This window comes from Rutilus rutilus, assembly GCF_951802725.1.
Source record: "Rutilus rutilus genome assembly, chromosome: 1".
Lineage (NCBI taxonomy): Eukaryota > Metazoa > Chordata > Actinopteri > Cypriniformes > Leuciscidae > Rutilus > Rutilus rutilus.
The window spans coordinates 27,010,238-27,032,286 of NC_140209.1; the positions used below are offsets into that span (position 1 = coordinate 27,010,238).

The 22,049-nt window shown below is 37.5% G+C and overlaps 1 protein-coding gene and 1 long non-coding RNA gene across 8 annotated transcripts in view; one reads left to right on the forward strand and one right to left on the reverse strand.

Annotated features, from left to right (window-relative positions):
• LOC311277225 (scavenger receptor cysteine-rich domain-containing group B protein-like) overlaps positions 1-12,517 on the reverse strand; it is a 173,013-nt gene extending 160,496 nt beyond the window's left edge. For all 7 annotated transcript variants that reach the window (XM_084387461.1, XM_084387460.1, XM_084387457.1 and 4 more), the window contains exon 1: positions 12,428-12,517. In XM_084387461.1, the coding sequence (XP_084243587.1) occupies positions 12,428-12,497 (70 nt within the window). In that variant the 5' untranslated portion in view covers positions 12,498-12,517. The remainder of the gene's footprint in view (positions 1-12,427) is intronic.
• On the forward strand, positions 8,468-11,394 carry LOC311275522. Its single transcript, XR_014624950.1, has 5 exons — positions 8,468-8,591; positions 8,863-8,918; positions 9,303-9,343; positions 9,771-9,880; positions 10,435-11,394. It is a non-coding gene; the product is annotated as an uncharacterized lncRNA (long non-coding RNA).
• Positions 12,518-22,049: the final 9,532 nt, after the last annotated feature.

The window sequence follows — 22,049 nt, forward strand, 5'->3', positions numbered from 1 at the left end:
ACAAAGTTTCAGAGTTGGAAACACAAGGAACCAGCCTGGAAAGTTATTGAACCTAGGGCACAGGAATTAAAGAAATAGGCTCTTTATCTCAAGGTGTAGGACAAGGACCTTTTTGCAATGGAAGCTAAGTATCATCTATCATGCAGAAACAACTTCAACACAGAGTACCAAATCCATGAGCATGGAAGGGAGAGAGCAGAAAAGGCAGCAGACAACATTGACAGTCTGCAGGCCCAGAAGATAGCAGCACATAAGTCGTATTGTGTGGTAAAGGATTACATTCTTAGGCGCCGTTCACCTATCGAGCCTAAAAACGCATAGAAAACGCTAGGCTCGCCGCGTTCTCATTTTTCCAAAGCGCTAGGGCAGTTGTGCTCCGGAGGCGTCTGTCGTTGCTAAGCGTGTGCAATAATTTAATACACAGTGCAGCTGCACAGCGAACACAGCAGAGCGTCTAGCTCGCCCATTGGCTGTGCTGCGGCAACTGCACAACCTATGGCCAAGCGCCTCTGACGTGATGGGCGCCAATTCATCTGATTGGGTCGCATGTCAGAGCGCGCCTAAATGGACGTGGCCTTAGTTAAGTCAAGTCAAGTCAAGCATATTTGTATAGCGCTTTTCACAATACAGATTGTTTCAAAGCAGCTTCACAGTATTAAATTAAAATAATACAATGAGGTTTGTTTCTAGTGGAATTTATTCATTGATAAAATAAAATAAAATATCTCCAAAATATCCCCTTAGTCTATAAAGGAATCCCATTCTGGCCAAATAGCAGGTTTAAATCGACTGAAGTGACAAATCCCGACAGATTGTAATAGTGCGGCAGGCTACGCAATACTCGTTCCCTTACTCTCAGGGAACCGAGGTTACGTTAGTAACCGAGTATGTTCCCTTTCGAGAACGGTCACTTCGTATTACGTAGCCAATATGCAGTGGGGACGCAATGTAAAATGCCGCACTATTAGCAAATGGCTGCATACAACTGGATCCTAGGGAAGCACCCCGAGGTTCACAGAAACAAGCCATAACAAACCCCAACATAGTGACAGTAACCAGACGTGAGTCGGGTTTCATGAATAAGGGGCTGGAGTATAAGGGTCGCTCCGAACATAAGTCCCAGGACAATTGTGCTAATGGACAGTAATAGGTAGACTAATAAGATTGGACCCTAGCTGGAGTACTGACGATGCAGCGGCCATGAGACAGAGAAGCCTCTGAAACTTCCTGAGGGGCATGCACGCACCTAAAGGACCCCTTATAGAGAGAGCACACTCTGGTGTGAGCCGCTCTCTCTCATCATTGTAGAGTCGATAACTGTGCCCATAAAGATTACGTTCTGGCTGGGTAACAGTTTGCTCTTGGAAAAATTGACCCTGAGCCCCAGGCATTCCAAATAGCTGAGGAGCATAGATCTGTCTGTCAATAATTCGGTCTTCGACTGACAAATAATGAGCCAATCGTGGAGATAGTTCAGCACGCGCACTCCGTTGCCTCAGGGGAGAAAGTGCTGCGTCCATGCACTTTGTCAAAGTACGGGCTGCTAGAGACAGACCGAACGGTATGACCGTGTATTGATAAGCCTACCCCTCTAAGGCGAATCTCAAGAATGGCCTGTGATGGGGCGTTATCTTAATGTGAAAGTAAGCGTCTTTCAGATCCACCGTTAAAAAAACAATCCCCCGGGCGAACCTGCGCGAGGATTTGTTTGGTAGTTATCATTCTGAATGGCCATCTCATGAGAGCTTTGTTCAGATGTCTCAGATCTAGAATGGGGTGAGTGCCACCGTCCTTTTTTGGTACAAGGAAGTAACGGCTGTAAAAGCCTGACCGGCTCAGCGCGGGGGGACTAATTCTATCGCCCTTTTTTCTAGCAGATTTTGCACTTAGGTGAGAAGCACGTGAGCCACGCCGCTTCTCACCGAGGTCTCGATGACCGCCTGAAACCATGGGGGTCTGCAAGGGAATTGGAGCGAGTAACCTCTCTTTATAATGTACAAAACCCATTTCGACACTCCAGGGATGTCTTGTGAACCGCTCTGGATCTCCAGCCAACAGCAGTGGGCAGGCATAGATGGGCGACAACTGCTTCTTTGAGCAGAGGCAGCTTCTCATAACCTTTTTCTGCTGCGCCGTCAACAGAGGAGAGCGTGGCGGAAGTAAAAGCGCTCGTGCGTGCTGAGTACGGCGCACGCCATGATTTCGTGAGTTCGTCGTGGACCTCAGGGAAAAAAGGCGCTGGCTTGTGATGGGGGCCTGCTGGCGCCCAGGGAGAAACCATCCATCCAGCCCGCTTCTAGGTGGCTCCTCAGGACGAGGCCCATTCGAGACCGAGGTCTAAAACGGCCGCAGTGAGGATACGCAGCATCTCAGTGTCCGAATTAGCCTAGTTCTGGTAGCAGCAGCGCTAGCACCAGACTATGAGAAGGCGGGGTCAGCTGGGCCTGTCCACTCTTCCTCAAGCGCAGCGATGGAGAGGCTGTCGTTGTGTTTTTCGTGCGATCTGCCGAAGGAGACGAGACCTGTCGCTTGAAGGGAGAGGGGGCATTGGTCTGCCTGAGTGAACAGGACCGGCGAAGTAGAAAGTGAGTGAGAAAGTGAGAAAGCGACAGTGTCGCCGTCTCGAAAGAGTGCTAGCCGCGTCTGCAGTGTTGAGATGGGCAGGCTCTTGCAGTGAGAGCAGCCTGCGGAAGAGAGTGCAGCTTCAGTGTGGGTGGGTCCCAGGCACGTGGCGCACTCCGAGGTCCCAGCTTCCTTGTGTATGCACAAGGGGCGAGGCATTTGAAACAATGTTCGCTAAATTTGACTCTTTTAGAACTGAGTGTCGCAGCAGCAAACACAACAGTAGCAGTAAAAGGATATAGCATTTTTTTCAAATGGCGATCTGCAGGGACCAACCGACAGCCACCAACTGCCAACTGCAAAGCCCCAACATTCCCAAACTTTTTAAGTTAATTTGCTTTGTTTTGTTTACTTCAAAAGTAAAGCTATTTTCAATTTCTTCAGGTTCAGGATAGGTGCAGTAAAAGGTTAAAATAAACCCCATTTCAGGCTGCTATTAGTATAATAAAAATGGTGTCAAATTAGCTTAGCTTTTTGACCATAGATGGACAAGATGTTCTAAAATATAACAAATAACAATTCCCCCGGGTCAGAATTGTGTGGAAAAATGTGTCCATTTGTCTCTGTGAGTTGTTTACATCAAAAGTTATGGCACTTTATATCACATTAGATTTTTCGAGTTTGGTGCAAAGGGTTAAAAATAAAGCATTTTGGACATTTTTTCAGCTTGGTACCCAATTTAATTTTAAAATAGACACCTGAATGATAAATAAATAACAGTTTGTGAAAAAAATAATCACTCTATGCGCTTGAGAAAACGAAAATATAGTTGATCCTCTACACATTTTTGGCCATTTTTTGCTATTTTTGTCCAGAAATAGGGTCAATATGTTTTCAAATGTCAAAAATAACCATTCCATTCAATTCCTGGGGTCAGAATTGTATGGGAAAATGTTAATTTGTCTCTGTATGTTGTTTACTTCAAATGTTATGCCACTTTCTATATCATTTTTGGATTTTTCGGGTTCCGTTCGGGTGCAGCAAAGGGTTAAAAATAAAGCATTTTGGACATGATTTCAGCTTGGTACCCAATTTAATTTTAAAATAGACACTTGAATGATAAAGAAATAACAGTTTGTGAAAAAGAAATCACCCTATGCACTTCAGAAAAGGAAAATATAGTTGATCCTCTACACATTTTTGGACATTGTTTGCTATTTTTGTCCAGAAATAGGGTCAATATGTTTTCAAATGTCAAAAATAATCATTCCATTCAATTCCTGGGGTCAGAATTGTATGGGAAAGTATGTTCATTTGTCTCTGTATGTTGTTTACTTCAAATGTTATGCCACTTTCTATATAATTTTTTGATTTTTCGAGTTCCGGTCGGGTTCCGCAAAGGGTTAAAAATGAAGCCTTTTGGACATTATTTCAGCTTGGCACCTGGCAGATTCTGAAAATAGACACTTTAAAGATTTGAAAAAATCAGGTGGCATAAAAAAAGCCGGGGGGTGCACGTGGACCCCTATTTCCATCTAGACTATAGATATTTTGAGGGGTAAGACTATTCAACAAAGAACCATCTACTATATTTTGATCAACATGACATGAGCAATTGAAAATGTGGAAAAAAGCTGACACTTGTACATTATCAATTGCAATATGTACAAAAGCAATTGCAATTTGTTCAAAGGAATAAGAAATTGCTTTAATGATGTGCACAAGTGACTAGATGATTTGGAATTTGTACAAGTAGTATCAAGAATTGCACTTTTGATCTAAGAAATGCACCAAAGCGACTGAGAAAAACTGTAATAAGCAGAATCACTGAAGGAGAAAATCACAAATTGTAAGCCACCGTTATGGCGATCAATGTTTGCTTTAGTTGGACTCTTGACTCTTATACATTCACTTTAAATTTTGTTTGTCTGCTGTTATTGATTTATAACAGTCAAATGAACAAAGAAAAATGTGATCTGATAATGTTGGTTATGTTTTGACATAATCATGCTGTGATCTGAAAAATGAAACTTATAGAGATAGTTTGGTTTAACTTGTTAGCAGCAGCTTTGTGATTCTACAACAAATGACTTTCAGTATTTTTCTTATAATCCAAAATATTTAATAAATATTGATCTGATCAAAAAACTTTCAAATGAATTTATTTAGAAACACATAAATCAATAATCAGCCTGTGAATCTCAACAATGGTGACAATAATAAAGCATGTTGCAGTGGCTGCCACCAATCACAACTCATTATTGGCTCCCATCATGCATTGTGGTATGAATAAATTATGATCTGAATTGTAATTTACTTTTCCTAATTGAATATTCTGCTCGTCACCATTGTTGAGATGCATAGACTGAATCTTTATGTCTGTGTGTGCCTAAAAGAAAGATTTTATTTTTTTTTCAAAACAACTTTTAAGAAATCCTTTATATTATATCTCAAATTCTGAATATTCAAATGCAGAATCACAGTTATGCTGTAACCAACAACATATAGGTCTATCTAAGTCAGAAATAAGGATCTTAATGAGTTCAGTGATCAAGTTCAAATGATGATTATCATAATATAACCAACACCATCAGATCACTTTTTTTCTTTGTTCATCTGGCAGTTATAACTCAGATACAGCAGCCAAACAAAATCTAAAGTTAATAATATATGGGTCAAGAGCCCAACTACAGCAAACAATGATCGCCATAACGGTGGCTTACAATTTGAGATTTTCTCCTTCAGTGATTCTGCTTGTTAACATCAGGTGTCTTCAATAATGCTCAATCATCCCTCAATTAATCACTTAATTATCTCATTAACTTTAACACTCTTTAGATGTGGACTCATATACACTCCCAGGAGTGTTAATTTTGCTGTGTACAAAGAGCCGTAGTTAACTGACAAGCTGAGCCATATCGCATTAATTATCGCTGCCGATATGTCCGCGATATTGATGCGATATGGCTCAGCTTGTCAGTTAACTACGGCTCTTTGTAGTAAATGCCGCTCCATCTGAAAGCAGGTGAAGGCGATTTACTACTAATCAAGGAACCGGCTTTACTGACGAGATGCGCATAACAATGTGATGCGATATGTCGCCCATCCCTAGTTTAAATGTTACAGACAGTAGGGCTGGGCGATTTAAATCGCGATATTGTTATGCGCATCTCGTCAGTAAAGCCGGTTCCTTGATTTAGTAGTAAATCACCATCACCTGCTTTCAGATGGAGCAGCATTTAGGGCTGAGGAGATAATTAAGTGATTCATTTAGTGATGATTGAGCATTATTGAAGACACCTTATGGTAACAAGCAGAATCACTGAAGAAGAAAATCACAAATTGTAAGTTACCATTAAGGTGATGGGAGTTTGCTTAAGTTGGGCTCTAGACCATTATATGTTTACTTTAATATTTACTGTTGTTTGTCTGCTGTTATTGATTTATAACAGTTAAATGAACAAAGTAAAATGTTATCTTATAGTGTTGGTTATGTTTTGACATAATCATGCTGTGATCTGAAAAGTGAAACATAATAAGATAGTTTGGTTTAACTTGTTAGCAGCAATTTTGTGATTCTTCAGCCTATGATTATCAGTACTTTACTTATTATTCAAAATATTTAATAAACATTGCTCTGATCAAAAAGACGTTCAGACATCAATAATCAGCCTGTGAATCTCAACAATGGTGACAATAATAAAGCATGTTGCAGTGGCTGCCACCAATCACAACTCATTAATGGCTCCCATCATGCATTGCGGTATAAATTATGATCTGAATTGTCTATGTAATTTACTTTTCCTCATTGAATATTCTGCTCCTCACCATTGTTTAGATGCATGGACTGAATTTTGACATCTGTGTGTGCCTAAAAGAATGATTTTTTTTTTTTAAACAAGTTTTAAGAAATCCTTTATATTGTATAAAAAATTCTGGTCGTTTATTCAGATTCACAGTTAAGCTGTAACCAACCACATAAATCGAAGTCAGAAAAAAGGATCTTAATGATCTCAGTGATCAAGTTCTAATGATGATTGTCATAATATAACCAACAAAGATCATTTTATTTTCTTTGTTCAGCTGGCAGTTTTAACTCAGATACAACCACCAAACAAAATCGCATGAAATACGCATGAAAGGCTCAGAGGCCAACTAAAGCAACTACCCATCACAATAATGGTAACTTACAATTTGCGATTTTCTCCTTCAGCGATTCTACTTGTTAACATCAGGTGTCTTCAATAATGCTCAATCATCACTAAATTAATCACTTAGTTATCTCATTAACGTAAACACTCTTGAGTGTGGACAATACACTCCCAGGGGTGTTAATTTAACACTGGAGGTTTTGCTGTGCACAATAGCCGTAGTTAACTGACAAGCGGAGCCATATCGCATTAAATATCGCTGGCGATACGTCCGCGATATTGATGTGATTTGGCTCAGCTTGTCAGTTAACTACGGCTCTTTGTAGTAAATGCCGCTTCATCTGAAAGCAGGTGATGGCGATTTACTACTAACCCAGCAAACACAGAACGTTCCCCTAACGTTCCCGTTTGGTTCCCATTTGGTTATTTTTTTGGGAACCAAACAAGAACGTTCTGGGAACGTTCCCTGTAGGTTTATTTTTAGGTCTAAATTTATAACCTAAAGAGAACGTTCTGGGAACGTTCCCTGCAGGTTGTTATTTAATAACCTAAAGAGAACCTTCCCAGAACGTTCCCTGCAGGTTATTTTTAGGTTTAATTTTTATAACCTAAAGAGAACCTTCCCAGAACGTTCTCTGCAGGTTATTTTTAGGTTTTATTTTTATAACCTAAAGAGAACCTTCCCAGAACGTTCCCTGTAGGTTATTTTTAGGTTTATTTTTTATAACCTAAAGAGAACCTTCCCAGAACGTTCCCTGTAGGTTATTTTTAGGTTTAATTTTTATAACCTAAAGAGAACCTTCCCAGAACGTTCCCTGTAGGTTATTTTTAGGTTTAATTTTTATAACCTAAAGAGAACCTTCCCAGAACATTCTCTGCAGGTTATTATTTTAATATCACTTAATTACTATTAACAGGCAGATTACCAACTGACAACGTCGTTAGTACGGTCCCCTAAGGTTATAAGATAACCAACAACGTTCAGATCTATTCGCAATAACTTTTTATTAATGATATTTTAAATTATGTTATATATTTTAATTCTATATGTTTATTTAAATGCTGCGTGACTTTGAAGTGTTTTAATGCGCATGCGCGTGATCAATCACTGGAGCACGTGCGCCGCCGCTGCGCGAGAGCAGATGGAAACGTCATCGACAACTGACAAACAACAAAACTCCCGTCTCTTGCTGTTGGTTTCACTGCTTTCAGGTAAGTTTAGTCAACAAAATCTCACAAATAATACACACAAACGCCCCTGACACATTTCTTACGTGTAATTGACACGCTTCTGTTAAATATTTATTTTAAAAAAATGGTTTTATGTCTTTGAAAAAGTCCGTTAGCATCTACGCTAGCTAACCGTTTTCAAAAGACAATGTTAGGCCTAAGTTACGTTAAGTTGAGGTCTTATTTATGAAAGTTTGGGTTTTTAAACACATATTTAGTGTAGATAACAGTTTTTGATAGTTTTGCTGGTAATTTGTCAATGGGAAGTAAGCTAATTTATTTAGGCTAACCTAAAAGAATGCGCTGTATTGTTAACTTAATCAGTGACGTCACTTACCAATATTGCTAAAATGTGATTTCAGAATAGCGAGAGAAAAAATAAAACTCTACAACAAGGGGTGAGTTATTGTTTAATCATGATGATAATTCCATATGCATTTATTTCACAATATATTATCTTAAGATTTGTATATATTTATCTTTTATGCATTTCACCTCTGTTCTAGCTTGGTTCCTTCCTTGTAATAAACATATCACATGTAATATTTTTGGCTCTGTGACAAACAGCATGTTATGTTCCTAGATCATCATGCTGTGATGGCCTGCTGCACTCCCTGTCCAAGACAATCTCTATGAACCATATGACTAGTAAGCAAAACCACCTCAAACATGCAGTGCACTGCTGTTCAAAGGTTTGGGGTCTGTAAGATTTATGCTTTTGAAATAAGTCTCACATTTTAAAATCATTAACCCCAAGTTTTTTCAGTGAGATTGTCCTTGAGAAGCCTGTAAGCTAAATAATCAGCTAAATAATAGGCGACTAATACAATATTATAATGGTCATAGTTATAATAATTCATTTAACTATTATGATAACATGATATCCTGATGATTACTATATTTTATTTTATTTCTTTAGGTCTGTTTTGAATTATGTTGGCCAATGAGACTGACACCATACTGTCCAACTCAAAGGTATTTATGTATTTTTTTTATTGATCAATACTGAAATTCTTTGTACTTTTAAATGCGGTTCAGGGGGTCGACAACTTGAGGCAGTTATTTTTCACAGATTTATTTATTTAATGTTTATTTGACAGGGACTAATGCATAGAACATTGCTTTATAAAAAATACAAAGTAGATGCCATGCATACTGGTTTATAGCCATGACTAATTTGCAACCCCTTGATATCTTGGGCAGCTGTGGCTCATACTCTTAGCCTTTAAAAATGTTTGAATTGATATCCCCAATGCAATATCAGGGGGTAAATATATCAGTAGAGTTCTTAAAGTTATGGCTTTGCTCTTGTTACCAGATGAGATAAAAATCCCTATTGTTTGGCCCTGTATTCTTCAGGACAAGACCTTGATGCCATCCACAGTCAGTAGATGAAGAAGGTGAGTTTAGCCGAATTCAGTTCTCTTTCACTTTTTTTTTACAGACACGTGCACGCAAAATGAAGTCAAAATGGCGAGTTTCCTCTTGTCTTGTGTTTTAAACAGAAAGAAAACGGATGCGTGTCATTTATATTAGTTCTGCGCATTCGTCTTAAAGGGACAGCAGCCTAACGTACCCGCAGCTGTTTGTGTCGCCAATGGTGATCAAACATCAAAAGAGAAAATGACTTGTAGCTTTAGCAAAGATACATTAATTTTATAGTTATCTTATTTTTACACTGAAGACTTATTTTACATTTTGATGAATCAATTTCTGTACCTGATAAGTTAGATTTAACTGAAAAACATAATGCACTGCTTATTTCAACTGTGTTTTTCTTCTATTGTATTTATCTATGCTTGTTATCTTTTGTAATTTTCTATGCAGGTTCACTCCTCTACAAAATCCCCCCAATAGGGTTATGCGGAGCGCCCAGCGGTTGAACCGGAAAGAGGTCTAAGCATTTCCGCTTTTCACTTCCGTACACATCTGCAGTGGTAGGTGTTCTCTGAGTTTACTGTTAATTTTTTTACACTAAAATTACACTAAAATTCTTATTTCTGTTTTAATTAAAATGTCACGAAGGCTAAAATATCAGAAAAGGGAACATCCGAACAGCAGTTTTTGTTGTGTGCCGGTCTGCTCTATGTCGGGGAAAATGAGTAGTACAAATAGGTTCTGTACTCATAAAGTGACGTCAACATCAGCAGTAGCATTCGCCGTCAGGCAAGTGTTATTTAAATAAACTCCTGATGTACTTACAAACTTTCCAATGCCTCGTTTTATGAGTACAGAACCTATTTGTACTACTGTAGTAGTTTGGTACCATTCTGGGCATTATTAGTGGGGTAATTTACCAGATACAAACCTGGAGCCGTTAGCGCATGCACTAAACCATACGGCTGATATCTCTAAATAAACTCTAAATTTTTCAATATCGTGCAGCCCTAATATTGAGCATTTCTTAAAGTGAACCTGGAATGATAATTTGTGATACCAGATGAGATGTATGTATGATAGATTTTGAACTGTACTATTTTTTTTATTTCAGGTTCCAGCGAAAGGCATCAAGGCATCAGATGTTGGCCTGGACAGATGCACCTGTAAACTACACCGACCTTTGCTTTTGCATGGATGGCTGATTATTACCATGTTCTGTGATGGTTTCATTATAGCAAAACTGAGCACCTGTGACAGTGGAATTTGTAGGTGTAAAGTCACAGAGATAAAAAAAAAAAAATGATAGCAGTTTCAAACTTTTTTCACTTTCTTTCTCATAAACAACACAGCAGTTACAGGTTTTCAAATTCTTCATTGGAGGTGAGACTTATACATAAAAGGTAGAGCGAATTCGCAGGTCAGAGTTCACTAGACTTAAATATTATTTTCTCTGTTTTTTATTTGACTTCAGAGAGAGAGGCTTAATGGGTATCCTTACCCCTATATAAAACATTCCTTTTTTGATTTGTAGTCTGAAATAATAAATAGTGCAATATAAATAAATGCAATGTAGTGTTTTGAAATATATAAATTTTTCTATACACATTGATGCTGAAATATCTGAATAAATACACGATACCAGCAGCGCTCGTGCTCTCATATCTCCTACAGCTTGTGACACACAATCCCACCTCACTCTTTTCATTTGCTCCAGATGAATATTAATGCCATTACAGGGCTTGAATTTTGGCATGGGATTGTGTGTCCATGTAACACGTTGTCTTTTTATTTTATTGTTAAATTTGCAGATGGTGTTGGGAGTTTAAATGTTTTGAGCGGTGTGAAGATTGGCACATTCATGTATATTGTATATAAATAAATACTTTTTCAACTTTTTAGCCGAAGTTATAGGCTACAGTTTGCAAAAGATAGTTTTAATTAAAATGTTTGTGCAGTTTTATTTATTGAAATATTTTCATGTTTGAAATATTAAATGTAAATGACTGTTCCTGAATACATTTTGCTAATGCTGTTTTTAATGACTTATTTTAGGTTGAAAATTAAACAATGAATCAACAAAAACATGGATTGTGTGCTGATTTATTTAATACAAACTGATTGATTTACTTATTAATGATAGTTTCTGTAAATTCAATTTATTGTAATAATATATTCATAGGATTCTTAAGTGTTTGAACAATAAACAATGTAGAATATGTTTGTAGACCTATAATTTGTGTACAGGCATATCAGGATGTGTAGACGTTAGGAGAACGTTCCGAGAACCTTCCGGGAACGTTCTGGGAACCTTTCGGCAACGTTCCCCTAACCTTCCGGGAACGTTACGAGAACCTTGCGGGAACGTTCTGGGAACCTTTCGGCAACGTTCCGGGAACGTTCCCCTAACCTATAGGGAACGTTCTATTAACGTAAAGAAAACTTTCCTGGCTAACCAATAGGGAACGTTCTTGGGAACGTTCTGGGAACCAAAAACTAACGTTCACAGAACGTTCCCAGAACGTTAAATTGTTAGCTGGGAATCAAGGAACCGGCATTACTGATGAGATGCGCATAACAATATCGCGATTTAAATCGCCCAGCCCTAACAGACAGACAGATATGCCTTGTCAATGAACTTAATCTGTGACCAATTTGAAATCAATTACATATAATATGCATTAAGTCGAAAACAACACTTAATTCACACTTAATTGTGTATTCCTTTAAAGTAAATTATTTGTGAAATAAGTACACTTTATAAAAGTATACTAAAGTGCATTTTTCCCACAAGGGTAACCTGTCAGGCATTTCAGTTTTTCACCATCAGTGTATGAAGCTTTTACAACTGGTTCTATGTTTTTATATGTAATGTTCTCTCAAAGATGTGCTGAGAAGCACAATTTTTTTTTCCTCGAAGACATAACTGTCTAATGTATAGTAAATGCTGAAATACGTGCTCTCTCTCTAAACTTTCTCTAAAAATACAGAAGGTCAGTTAAAAGTTTTGGGAAGTGCATACTGTATTTATAACATTTATGCTAGTCAATAAAGTCTTAACAAAAAGGACACTGAAATAAAGTAAAATAACTTGCAACATGACTTGCCTTGACCTCGCACGGAATTGAAGGAAAATAACCAAAAGACGAAGCCGATGACTTTTCCAGCACCTCTCATTTTGAGCTCACTTCACAAATAGCTTCCTTGATCTTTGTCTCTAAAACTCTTTCCCGCTTGGGATCAACAAGTTAATCATTTAACAAAGTCAAAAAGACGCCCAGACCACTCATTATTTGACCAATGGTTATTATTTGACCCAGACCAAACAATATTACACAGCAAAATCCACAGAGTTAATTTAACTTTGCTCAGAGTACATATGGTCCCACTCTAAAGAGTGCTCTGAATCAGAGTTAAAGGTAATGAGATAATTCAGTGATTAGTTAAGTGATGATTGAGAATTAGTGATGAACACCTGCTGATAACAAGCAGAATCACTTAAGGAAAGATTAACAAGAACAGAAAAAAGAAACACAAGAACTACAACTAACTTCAGCCACAGTCTTAAATTAAATCAACACTCTCAGAAAAAAAAGGTACAAAAGCTGTTGCTGTGGCGGTACCTTTTCAAAAGGTACACTTTTGTACCTAAAGAGTACATATTAATCCCTCAAAGGTACATATTAGCAGAGGTGGGTAATCCAGGAGCCAAAGAGTAAAAGTCTTTGCTTTTAAAAGTATAAAAGCAATAATATTTCATGATAAACACTTGGACATTGCTGAAGAAAAGTTCAAAATAAAAATAAGCTTTTGCTTTTCTGCTTGTGGGACTTATTAATTAATGTCATAAAGTGATTTCTGCTAATATATAATATATAGCAAATTTTCAAAAAAACAAACCAAAAATTATAGTTTTTTTTTTTATTAAACATTTGTCAATGGTATAAATTAGCACTTAGACATCAACACTTATCATACAATCCTCAACAGTGGTGACAATAATTATCCATACTGCAGTGCATGCTGGGATTTTTGTAATATGGTGATACCCAGCAAGCATTGCAGCATGAAACTTTTTGTTTGTCACCATTGTTGAGATTCGTATACCAGAGGTGGGAGTAAGTCACATGAACAAGTCACAAGTCTCAAGTCTTAACCTTCAAGTCTCAAGCAAGTCCAAGTCAATTTTGTGAAAAGCAAGTCAAGTCAAGTCATTAATTGAGTGATGATTGAGCATTATTGAAGACACCTGATGATAACAAGCAGAATCACTGAAGGAGAAAATATCAAATTGTAAGTTACCATTATGGCGATTTGTGTTTGCTTTAGTTGGACTCTTGACCCATATATGTTTATTTTAAATTTTGTCTGACTGTTGTATCTGAGTTATAACTGCCAGATGAACAAAGCAAAAAAGTGATCTGATGGTGTTGGTTATATTATGACAATCATCAATTCAACTTGATCACTGAACTCATTAAGATCCTTCTTTCTGACTTAGATTTATGTTGTTGTTTACAGCATAACTGTGATTCTGCATAAATATCCAGATAGATATAATACAAAGGATTTCTTAAAAGTTGTTTTGAAAAAAAAAAAGATGAAAAAATCTTTCTTTTAGGCACACACAGATGTCAAGATTCAGTCTATGCATCTCAACAATGGTGACGAGCAGAATATTCAATTAGGAAAAGTAAATTACATAGACAATTCAGATCATAATTTATTCATACCGCAATGCATGATGGGAGCCATTAATGAGTTGTGATTGGTGGCAGCCACTGCAACATGCTTTATTATTGTCACCATTGTTGAGATTCACAGGCTGATTATTGATATCTGTGTTTCTAAATAAATTCATTTGAAAGTGTTTTGATCAGAACAATGTTTAATAAATATTTTGAATTTTATGAAAAATACTGATAATCATATGCTGTAGAATGGCAGAGCTGCTGTAATTATCAAGATAAGATACCTCAATAAATTTCGTTTTTAAGGTTCACAACATGATTATGTCAAAACATAACCAACACTATCAGATCACACTTATCTTTGTTCATTTGACTGTTATAAATCAATAACAGCAGACAAACAAAATTTAAGGTAAACATAAAATGGTCAAGAGCCCAACTAAAGCAAACACAAATCGCCATAATGGTAACTTACAATTTGATATTTTCTCCTTCAGTGATTCTGCTTGTTATCATCAGGTGTCTTCAATAATGCTCAATCATCACTCAATTAATGACTTGACTTGACTTGCTTTTCACAAAATTGACTTGGACTTGCTTGAGACTTGAAGGTTAAGACTTGAGACTTGTGACTTGTTCATGTGACTTACTCCCACCTCTGTCGTATACTGATTCTCGATGTCTGTGTGTGTCTGCTTAAAACTGTAGATCAAAATATTTTAGGCACTACACAGTTTTTAAATTACACAAATTATTGGTACTAAACTTTTTTTTTTTTTTTTTCATGATGTAGTTTCACAGGTTTGGTTATGCAAAATCCTCAAACGCATTGATGATAAAACACTTTTTAGTGACTTTAGATGTCATCAGGCCAGGGTACTATGACTATGTCATAATTTAAAATAAAATAGCTAACATCTTCCCATTTTGCTGTTTTACAACATTATTGTTGTAAAGAAAATCTAGCATAAGAAGTGAAGGGTCAACAGCCCAACTAAAGCAAACACTGATCTCAATAATGGTGGTATTGTTTTGTTTTTTAACAATAAAACATCAACATCTAAACCTCTGTTAATTCTCACCAATAACTTCTGTAGAAGAATGGCAGAAATAAACTCAATCTGGTTAGTAATAAGTGAAGCTGGCAATGCTGTTTGTGGAGTTGTTTAATCCTCCTCTGCTGAGATCTTCACAGATTTAATGTCTTCCTTTATCTTCAGTTGATTTCATCTGAGGCTGTGGCTGAAGTCAGTTGTAGTTCTTGTGTTTCTCTTTTCTTCAGTGATTCTGCTTGTTAACAGCAGGTGTGCATCACTAATACTCAAGCATCCCTTAATTAATCACTTAATTATCTAATTAACTTGAACACTTTTAACACTCTGTAGATTGGGGCAATATGTATTCTGAGCAGTGTTGATTTAACACTGGGGATTTGGCTGTGTACCTGTAACGTTGTAGTAATCATGAAGACCTCGATTATCTTGTTCAGGTGTGTTTGATTAGGGTTGGAGCTACTCAGCAGGAAAGTGGATCTCGCGGTCCAGAGTTGAGGACCCCTGCTATAGAGAGTGACCATATTGTATTGCAATATATAGCACTTCAAATTCAATACCAAATCAAAACTAGTTAGCACATTAGTTGTAATTGAAAAGGTTTAATGACAAAATATGGTTATGGTTACACTTAAAATAGTTACAAAATAGATGTATAAGATGATGATAACTTATACCATTAACCTTGCATGTAAAATAGAGAGAGAGAGAGAGAGAGAGAGAGAGAGAGAGAGAGAGAGAGAGAGAGAGAGAGAGAGAGAGAGAAAAGAGGAGGCAAAAGGAGAGAGCCCCAAGAAAGGGACCCAGAGAAGAAGATAGCCAGAGCATCAAAAGGCAGAGCAACAGTTTCAATCTTCTTTTATCCTTTCCTTGACCATGTGACTAAAACCCAGATGTGAGACATTCAAACTGACCAATCAGATAATTACACTTCCCCCACCGTACTAAAGGTGTGACAATTCATCGACCCCCAAAGTACAAACATTTTGGCCTACAGGTCTAGATCACTATCAGAAACCTCTGTGCCTTTAGGAACTCCAAATGGTCCTTGTGGTGGAAAGAGGGGGTGGAAAAAGTAAAGAAATATCTTGGATTATTTTCAATCCTACAATTCCGCCCTTGGCACCGTTGGCCACACACATGGAGTCCAAAGGTGACACAATCCATAAAGACATGCTTTCTGTTGTGTGTAGTTGCACAGCCTTTTCGACCAGGCTTTCGTCCAAGCCAACTTTTCGTCCAGGCTTGTTGCAATAGCAGTTGGTCAGTGTTCAGTCTTTGTTCTCCTTTCAGCCCTGCAGGAGGAGGTTCCATCAAATGGTGTTGCACCGTTCATAGATATGCAAATCATCCATCGAACACTTCACACCTCCACAAGAACAGGCACTGAATCTGGGAGCAAACGCTGGTTCCTCTTTCTGAGACGGGACATAGGATGTGAACTTTGGTTGCAGGGATCCTGTGATCTTAAAAGAGCATAACAACAAACAGCAAAAGCAGACACATGACATTTGTCATTGGTCAGAGGATTGATATGGTCAGATTAAAATTAGTCTCTGGCAAAAAGCCCTTAAATTGATGTACTTAAAAATATGGTCAAGGGAGAATAAAAGAAGATCTTACAAGCTCTTACACTGTTTCTGGAAACATTTAAATAAATTGCATTACAACAAAACAACAAATGCTGGTTTAAAACCCCATTTCATGAAGAATATCAGCAAAATATTCAGTGTAACCAAACACAGAGATTCGATTGAATTAATGTCCAAAAACATTGTTGCAAGTAAAATGGACAAAATACAAATAAGCAGAAATCAAATCAGTTTCAGAAATGTTTCAAATACATTAATGAGAATACAAATATTTGTACTTGGGTAAAAATGAGAAATACTGACATACAATTAAAAATTTAACTTGGTGAGACAAATGATTACTTAAGTGATAAAGTAAATCCAAAGAAAACAAAACAAACAATTACTGGATGCAGTTCACAGTTATAATTCAGTCTAGATGTAAAGACTTAAATAACATTGTATGCATAAAATTTTGTGAGGCAGAATCAGATAGATGCAGATTTGACTTTGTGTGAAGATCAAATGATGTGGCTGCATTTAGCTGTGGCTATGTGTAAATTCATCATGCCCCAAAACAAAGGTGAGGAGGTTTTACAATTGTGATGCAAATTTGGTCCTGTTGTTATAACAGGTAGCCAGCCTGAGAATGTGAGTATGAGGTGTGATCTGGCTCAAAATCTTCCCACACAGATGTTTCAGTTAAGGAGCATGAGAAAAGTGCAAAGTACAGAGTTACTGAATCCTGTTGTGAGGAAAGCATTTTCATGGTTAATGCAAATTGTGATTATCATTGTGGCCACATGGCAATTCTATGCTCCTTTACGTGGTTTTACTGCAGCTATATGGAAAAATAGCAGAGTTTTCCACTAAGGAGACAAACAAATTCAACATAGTCCCACATGCAACTTGAAATTGCTATGCAAGTCCAGTAAAACAATTATTCCAGATTACACAAGACATTTGGTCTAGTATGCATAGCATCTACAACCTTTTAACCTAAGTGTTTCATACAACACTTACAGTAAAGCAATCATGTGTTTTAAAGAATAAACTTAATTAGCCTATGTGCACATTGTAGTAGGACAAACAACTATAAAGTGTGTTCTATGATCACAAAGTGTTACGCACAATTACAAATTTGAAAATACAAACTTGATAATTGCAATTTGGATGTTTAACTATTAAACTTGTTGCTATTGGGCTACTAACCCACTAGCAAGTGAAGTTAATAGCTGAAGGCCTTGCATGAACAAAGCCATTAACTCACTAAGAGTTTTACGTGCAGATCGCTGATTTTTGCTCTTAGAAAGTGGTTTACTATTTTTCTGAAAATGAGGAGGTCGGCCCCTCCCAGCGGGCACCTTGACGTCAATTTAACATCAATATGACATCAACATTGATGTCAAAATTATGTCACGAAATAGGTCAAAAATGAAAGTCATATTGACGTCAAAGTGTCGATGTCAATTTGATGTAAAGATTTTGACCTAGAGCTGCTGATGTCATTTTGATGTTATTTTGATGCTTTGTTGGTATTTGATGTCAATTCAACATTTATTTGACGTCAAGATGTCATGATGTTGATCCCAGCAGGACATGGACTACAACGTCGGTCAGACGTTGAATTTTGGTTGGAATAAACCAAACAAAAAGGTGAAATGCATGGCCGTACACTTATTACCAGCTTCACTTAAAACTAACCAGATTTACTTTATTTAATTTCCAGTTTAATGAAATCATATTTTGCATTTTAAAGTCACCATGATGGTGGTTAGCGTTTGCTTTAGTTGTGCTCTTGACCCTTGACTCTTTAATGTAAAAATTTCTCTGACTGCTATAATTATGTGTTTATAAAGCACATTTGTTGTAGCTAAAAAAGCCATGAGAAAATTAGATCAGGTGATGTTGGCTGTCTATTGATGATCATGATGTAAATTCCTGAATCTCTGGTCTTGGTGAAGCTGGTAATAAGTGTACGGCCATGCATCGCACCTTTTTGTTTGGCAAAATGACATCAGCAGAGGTCAAAATCTTGACATCAAATTGACATTGAAACTTTGACGTCAATATGACTTTCATTTTTGACCTATTTTTGTGACGTCATTTTGACATCAAGGTGCCTGCTGGGCTTCCCATTTCCCTCTGTATGGCCTATTTTCTGACAGGAACTGCAAAACCTGCTTTCTTTACCATAGGGATGTTTGTTATGTTTTCCTGGAGTTTGAGGGTTTTTACGATTTCACAGCATAAATTCATGTTTTTACAGGTTGGTCCCATGGACTTTTATTGTATTTTCCGATAGGTTCCGAGTGCCTGACAACTGTGAGGGGGGTGAATTTTTTTCTAACTCGTTAGTTTAGATCGTATTTAGATATAAAATGTATGACAAATAAGGGCGTGGTTAACTTTGATTGACAGCTTGATTGACAGCTAATAACCAGCAGGCTGCGCCAAGGAGAATGACAACATAAGAAGCGCCATTTTTTAATATACAGTTGAAATATAATACTACTGTTTTTGTATCATGAAATGTAGTTTTAAGAGTTTTTCAGGCGAGAATGTAGTTGTTTAAAGCTCAAATCTGTGGTTTATTTATAATCTGTGGTAGATTTATAAAAAATTTATCCAGTAGAGATGCAGGCGATCACCGGGCGCTCGGCACTCATGTACCCCGCCTGGAACAGCCTTTCCTCGGCTAGTCGTTCTGACGTTTGCCGCTGACTCTGGCGTCTCTGTAGTGGTTAAACATGAGATATAATTCGTCTTGTGTATATCTAACGGGCAATTTTTGGTCTCGTGAATCTATAATTTGTTCCCTGGCCAATCGTTTTGGCTGAGGGCTAAGTGAAGTTTCATAACTTTATAAGCTATTTAACTTTACCGTTGTATGGTTAGACTAGAGCGCTGACTTTGTATGTTTGACTGAATTGTTTGCTTTATTTGTATAGCTTCTTGTACCTTTCACTTATACTTTTATAATGGCTAATATTGATACAACTGAAATTTAACAAAAAGAGACTGGGTTTTTTTACTGGACTGGAGTTTTGTCATTTTAAATTTTAATACAACGAAGATGATCTGTAATGTTGTTTACTGCAACATCTGTTGTTTAGTACAAATGCACATATTGCCTGGACCATATTAAAATGTTTAATATTTTTTATATTATATTTAAACGAAAAGAGGCAGGGTTGTGTTTTATATTTCGTTTTGTTATAAATAGGCTGACGTTATGCAGTGAATATAATCAATACGCGTTGCCTGAACCACATTTGTGTGGCTATAATGTTTAAGATTTCTTTAAATTAAAACGAAAAGTGTGGTGTTTTATAACATATTTCATTTTATTGTTGCCTAAAATATACAGACAGAGATAACCGGAGTAGCCGAGCGAGCTGAGTGACGCAGAATAACCGGACTCGCGTCCTCGGGAGTCATTCTCCTGAGTCGGACTTGGCAATTAAGTCCGTACTTGCTATCGAGAAACGCCTAATGTCGGCGCTTGGCTTCTTGTGACAAACACGCCGAGAAGCAAGAACAAGATCTGCTGTATGTCATCCATTGTTGTTTATGTTGCTTTCTTCACGCGAAAATGACATCGTCCCAGTCTCACACAAAGCCCGCCCTTTTACCCATATATAGATTGGCCAGAAGGTGTGCGGGGTTAGGATTTCCCGAGATTTTCCAAAATGGCGCCGCCCATACCCCCCATAAACGGCTTCAAACCCGTTCTTCAGAAAGTCTATGGGTGACGTCACAGACGCTTTGTCCATATTTTTTACAGTCTATGGTTCTGGTACATGACTCTGAGCTATTACGGTGTTGCATCACCTTTAGAACTGAAATAGGCACATTTTCTTGGTCAGTTGCACATGCATTTTCTGAACTAAACGTTTCAGATTCATTAGAGCAAGTCACCTCCTCTAAGAAGTGAACATGCTTTTTAGTACCATCACTGTTAAGTGCAATGGATAACTTTTTAGCATTTAGCTTAGCCTTGAGATCTACAATGGTCTCTTTGTGATTTTTACACTTTTCAGTCAGGGCTAACTGCTCAGCTAGTAATTTATCTAGCTGTGTTTGAAGATCTTGAATCTTTGCCTCAGACTTTTGTGCCTCTGCATTTTTAGATTGCACTTCTTTACATTTAGCATCTATACTTGAAGATAGACACGTTGTTAACTCACGTAGCCTTGTAAAAACGTATGAAGTTTAAAGCCTCAATTATTTCACCATGTTTTGATTTCTTTTGATGTTTGCCAATTGTGTCCCACCATTGGAGCATTTCCTTATCTGGACATTTAATCCCAATGTACTCTTTCTTGAGTTTACACAAGGAAGGCTCAACTTTTTTGCTCCATAAAGCAAACAATACGTCACTGTTATCAGAATTTTTCTCTTCAATCCCTGAGATCTGAATATTCACAATATTCACAAAATGAAGTTTTATGTAACAAAGTTCGGGAGGAGAATGTTCAGGTAATCATCCAATCAGCACAAGAAGAAGCCAGTATAAATAAAGCCTTCCCTTACCTCCTGTCTCATGATAAATTTCTCAGCATCCCGCCACCACCCCATCACCTCACATTCAGATGGGTCTGCTCACAGATACCTATGATCTATACATTCATAGGGGGGAGTACTCTGGGGTCAGGCCGAATTCCGAGCTCGGAGCCCTCCCCCCGGACAGCAAGCCAAATACGCATTATAATATTACATCAGATTTCATTAACATGTGAACTCGTGAATTATACAGTAATGGGACTATTAAAGCTATTCAAAACCTTCTAAATTCTGTTTCATTCAATTCATGCAAATGGAGACTTTTCCTATCATACCATTAAACAATGAAAACAGACTTACCCATTACATGGTTAGAAGGTCAGCTTTAATCCATTCACAAAATCAGCTGTGAAAAATATGTCCTCATTCTGATGACCGACCACAGTAAATTTCAGAAAACTCACTGCAAGGGTTTCGGCACCATCTGTAAGGGTGGATTCCTGCAGTGGTTCAAGCTGCAAAACTGCCGGATGACTAAAGAAATGTTATTAGCAAGATGGTAGAAAACTGCACATTTCTTGTCTATTCCACCCACTGCCACTTATACCAACGACGGAAACAAGCGCAGTTACAATAGCTTAATATTTGTGGGAGAGCGTTGCTATAGAGAGTGACCATATTGTATTGCAATATGTAGCACTTCAAAGTCAATACCAATTCAAAACTAGTTAGCACATTAGTTGTAATTGAAAAGGTTTAACGACAAAATATTCAGTTTTCTTTGAAGCCGAAGAACTCCATACTGGCGAGCTTACTTTTTTCGGGTGTGGACAGAATGTTTCACTCTAGCTGCGCGGGCGAGCACTGCGTCGTCTTCCATATTTGATAAGTGTCCGCGTTTGCTATACA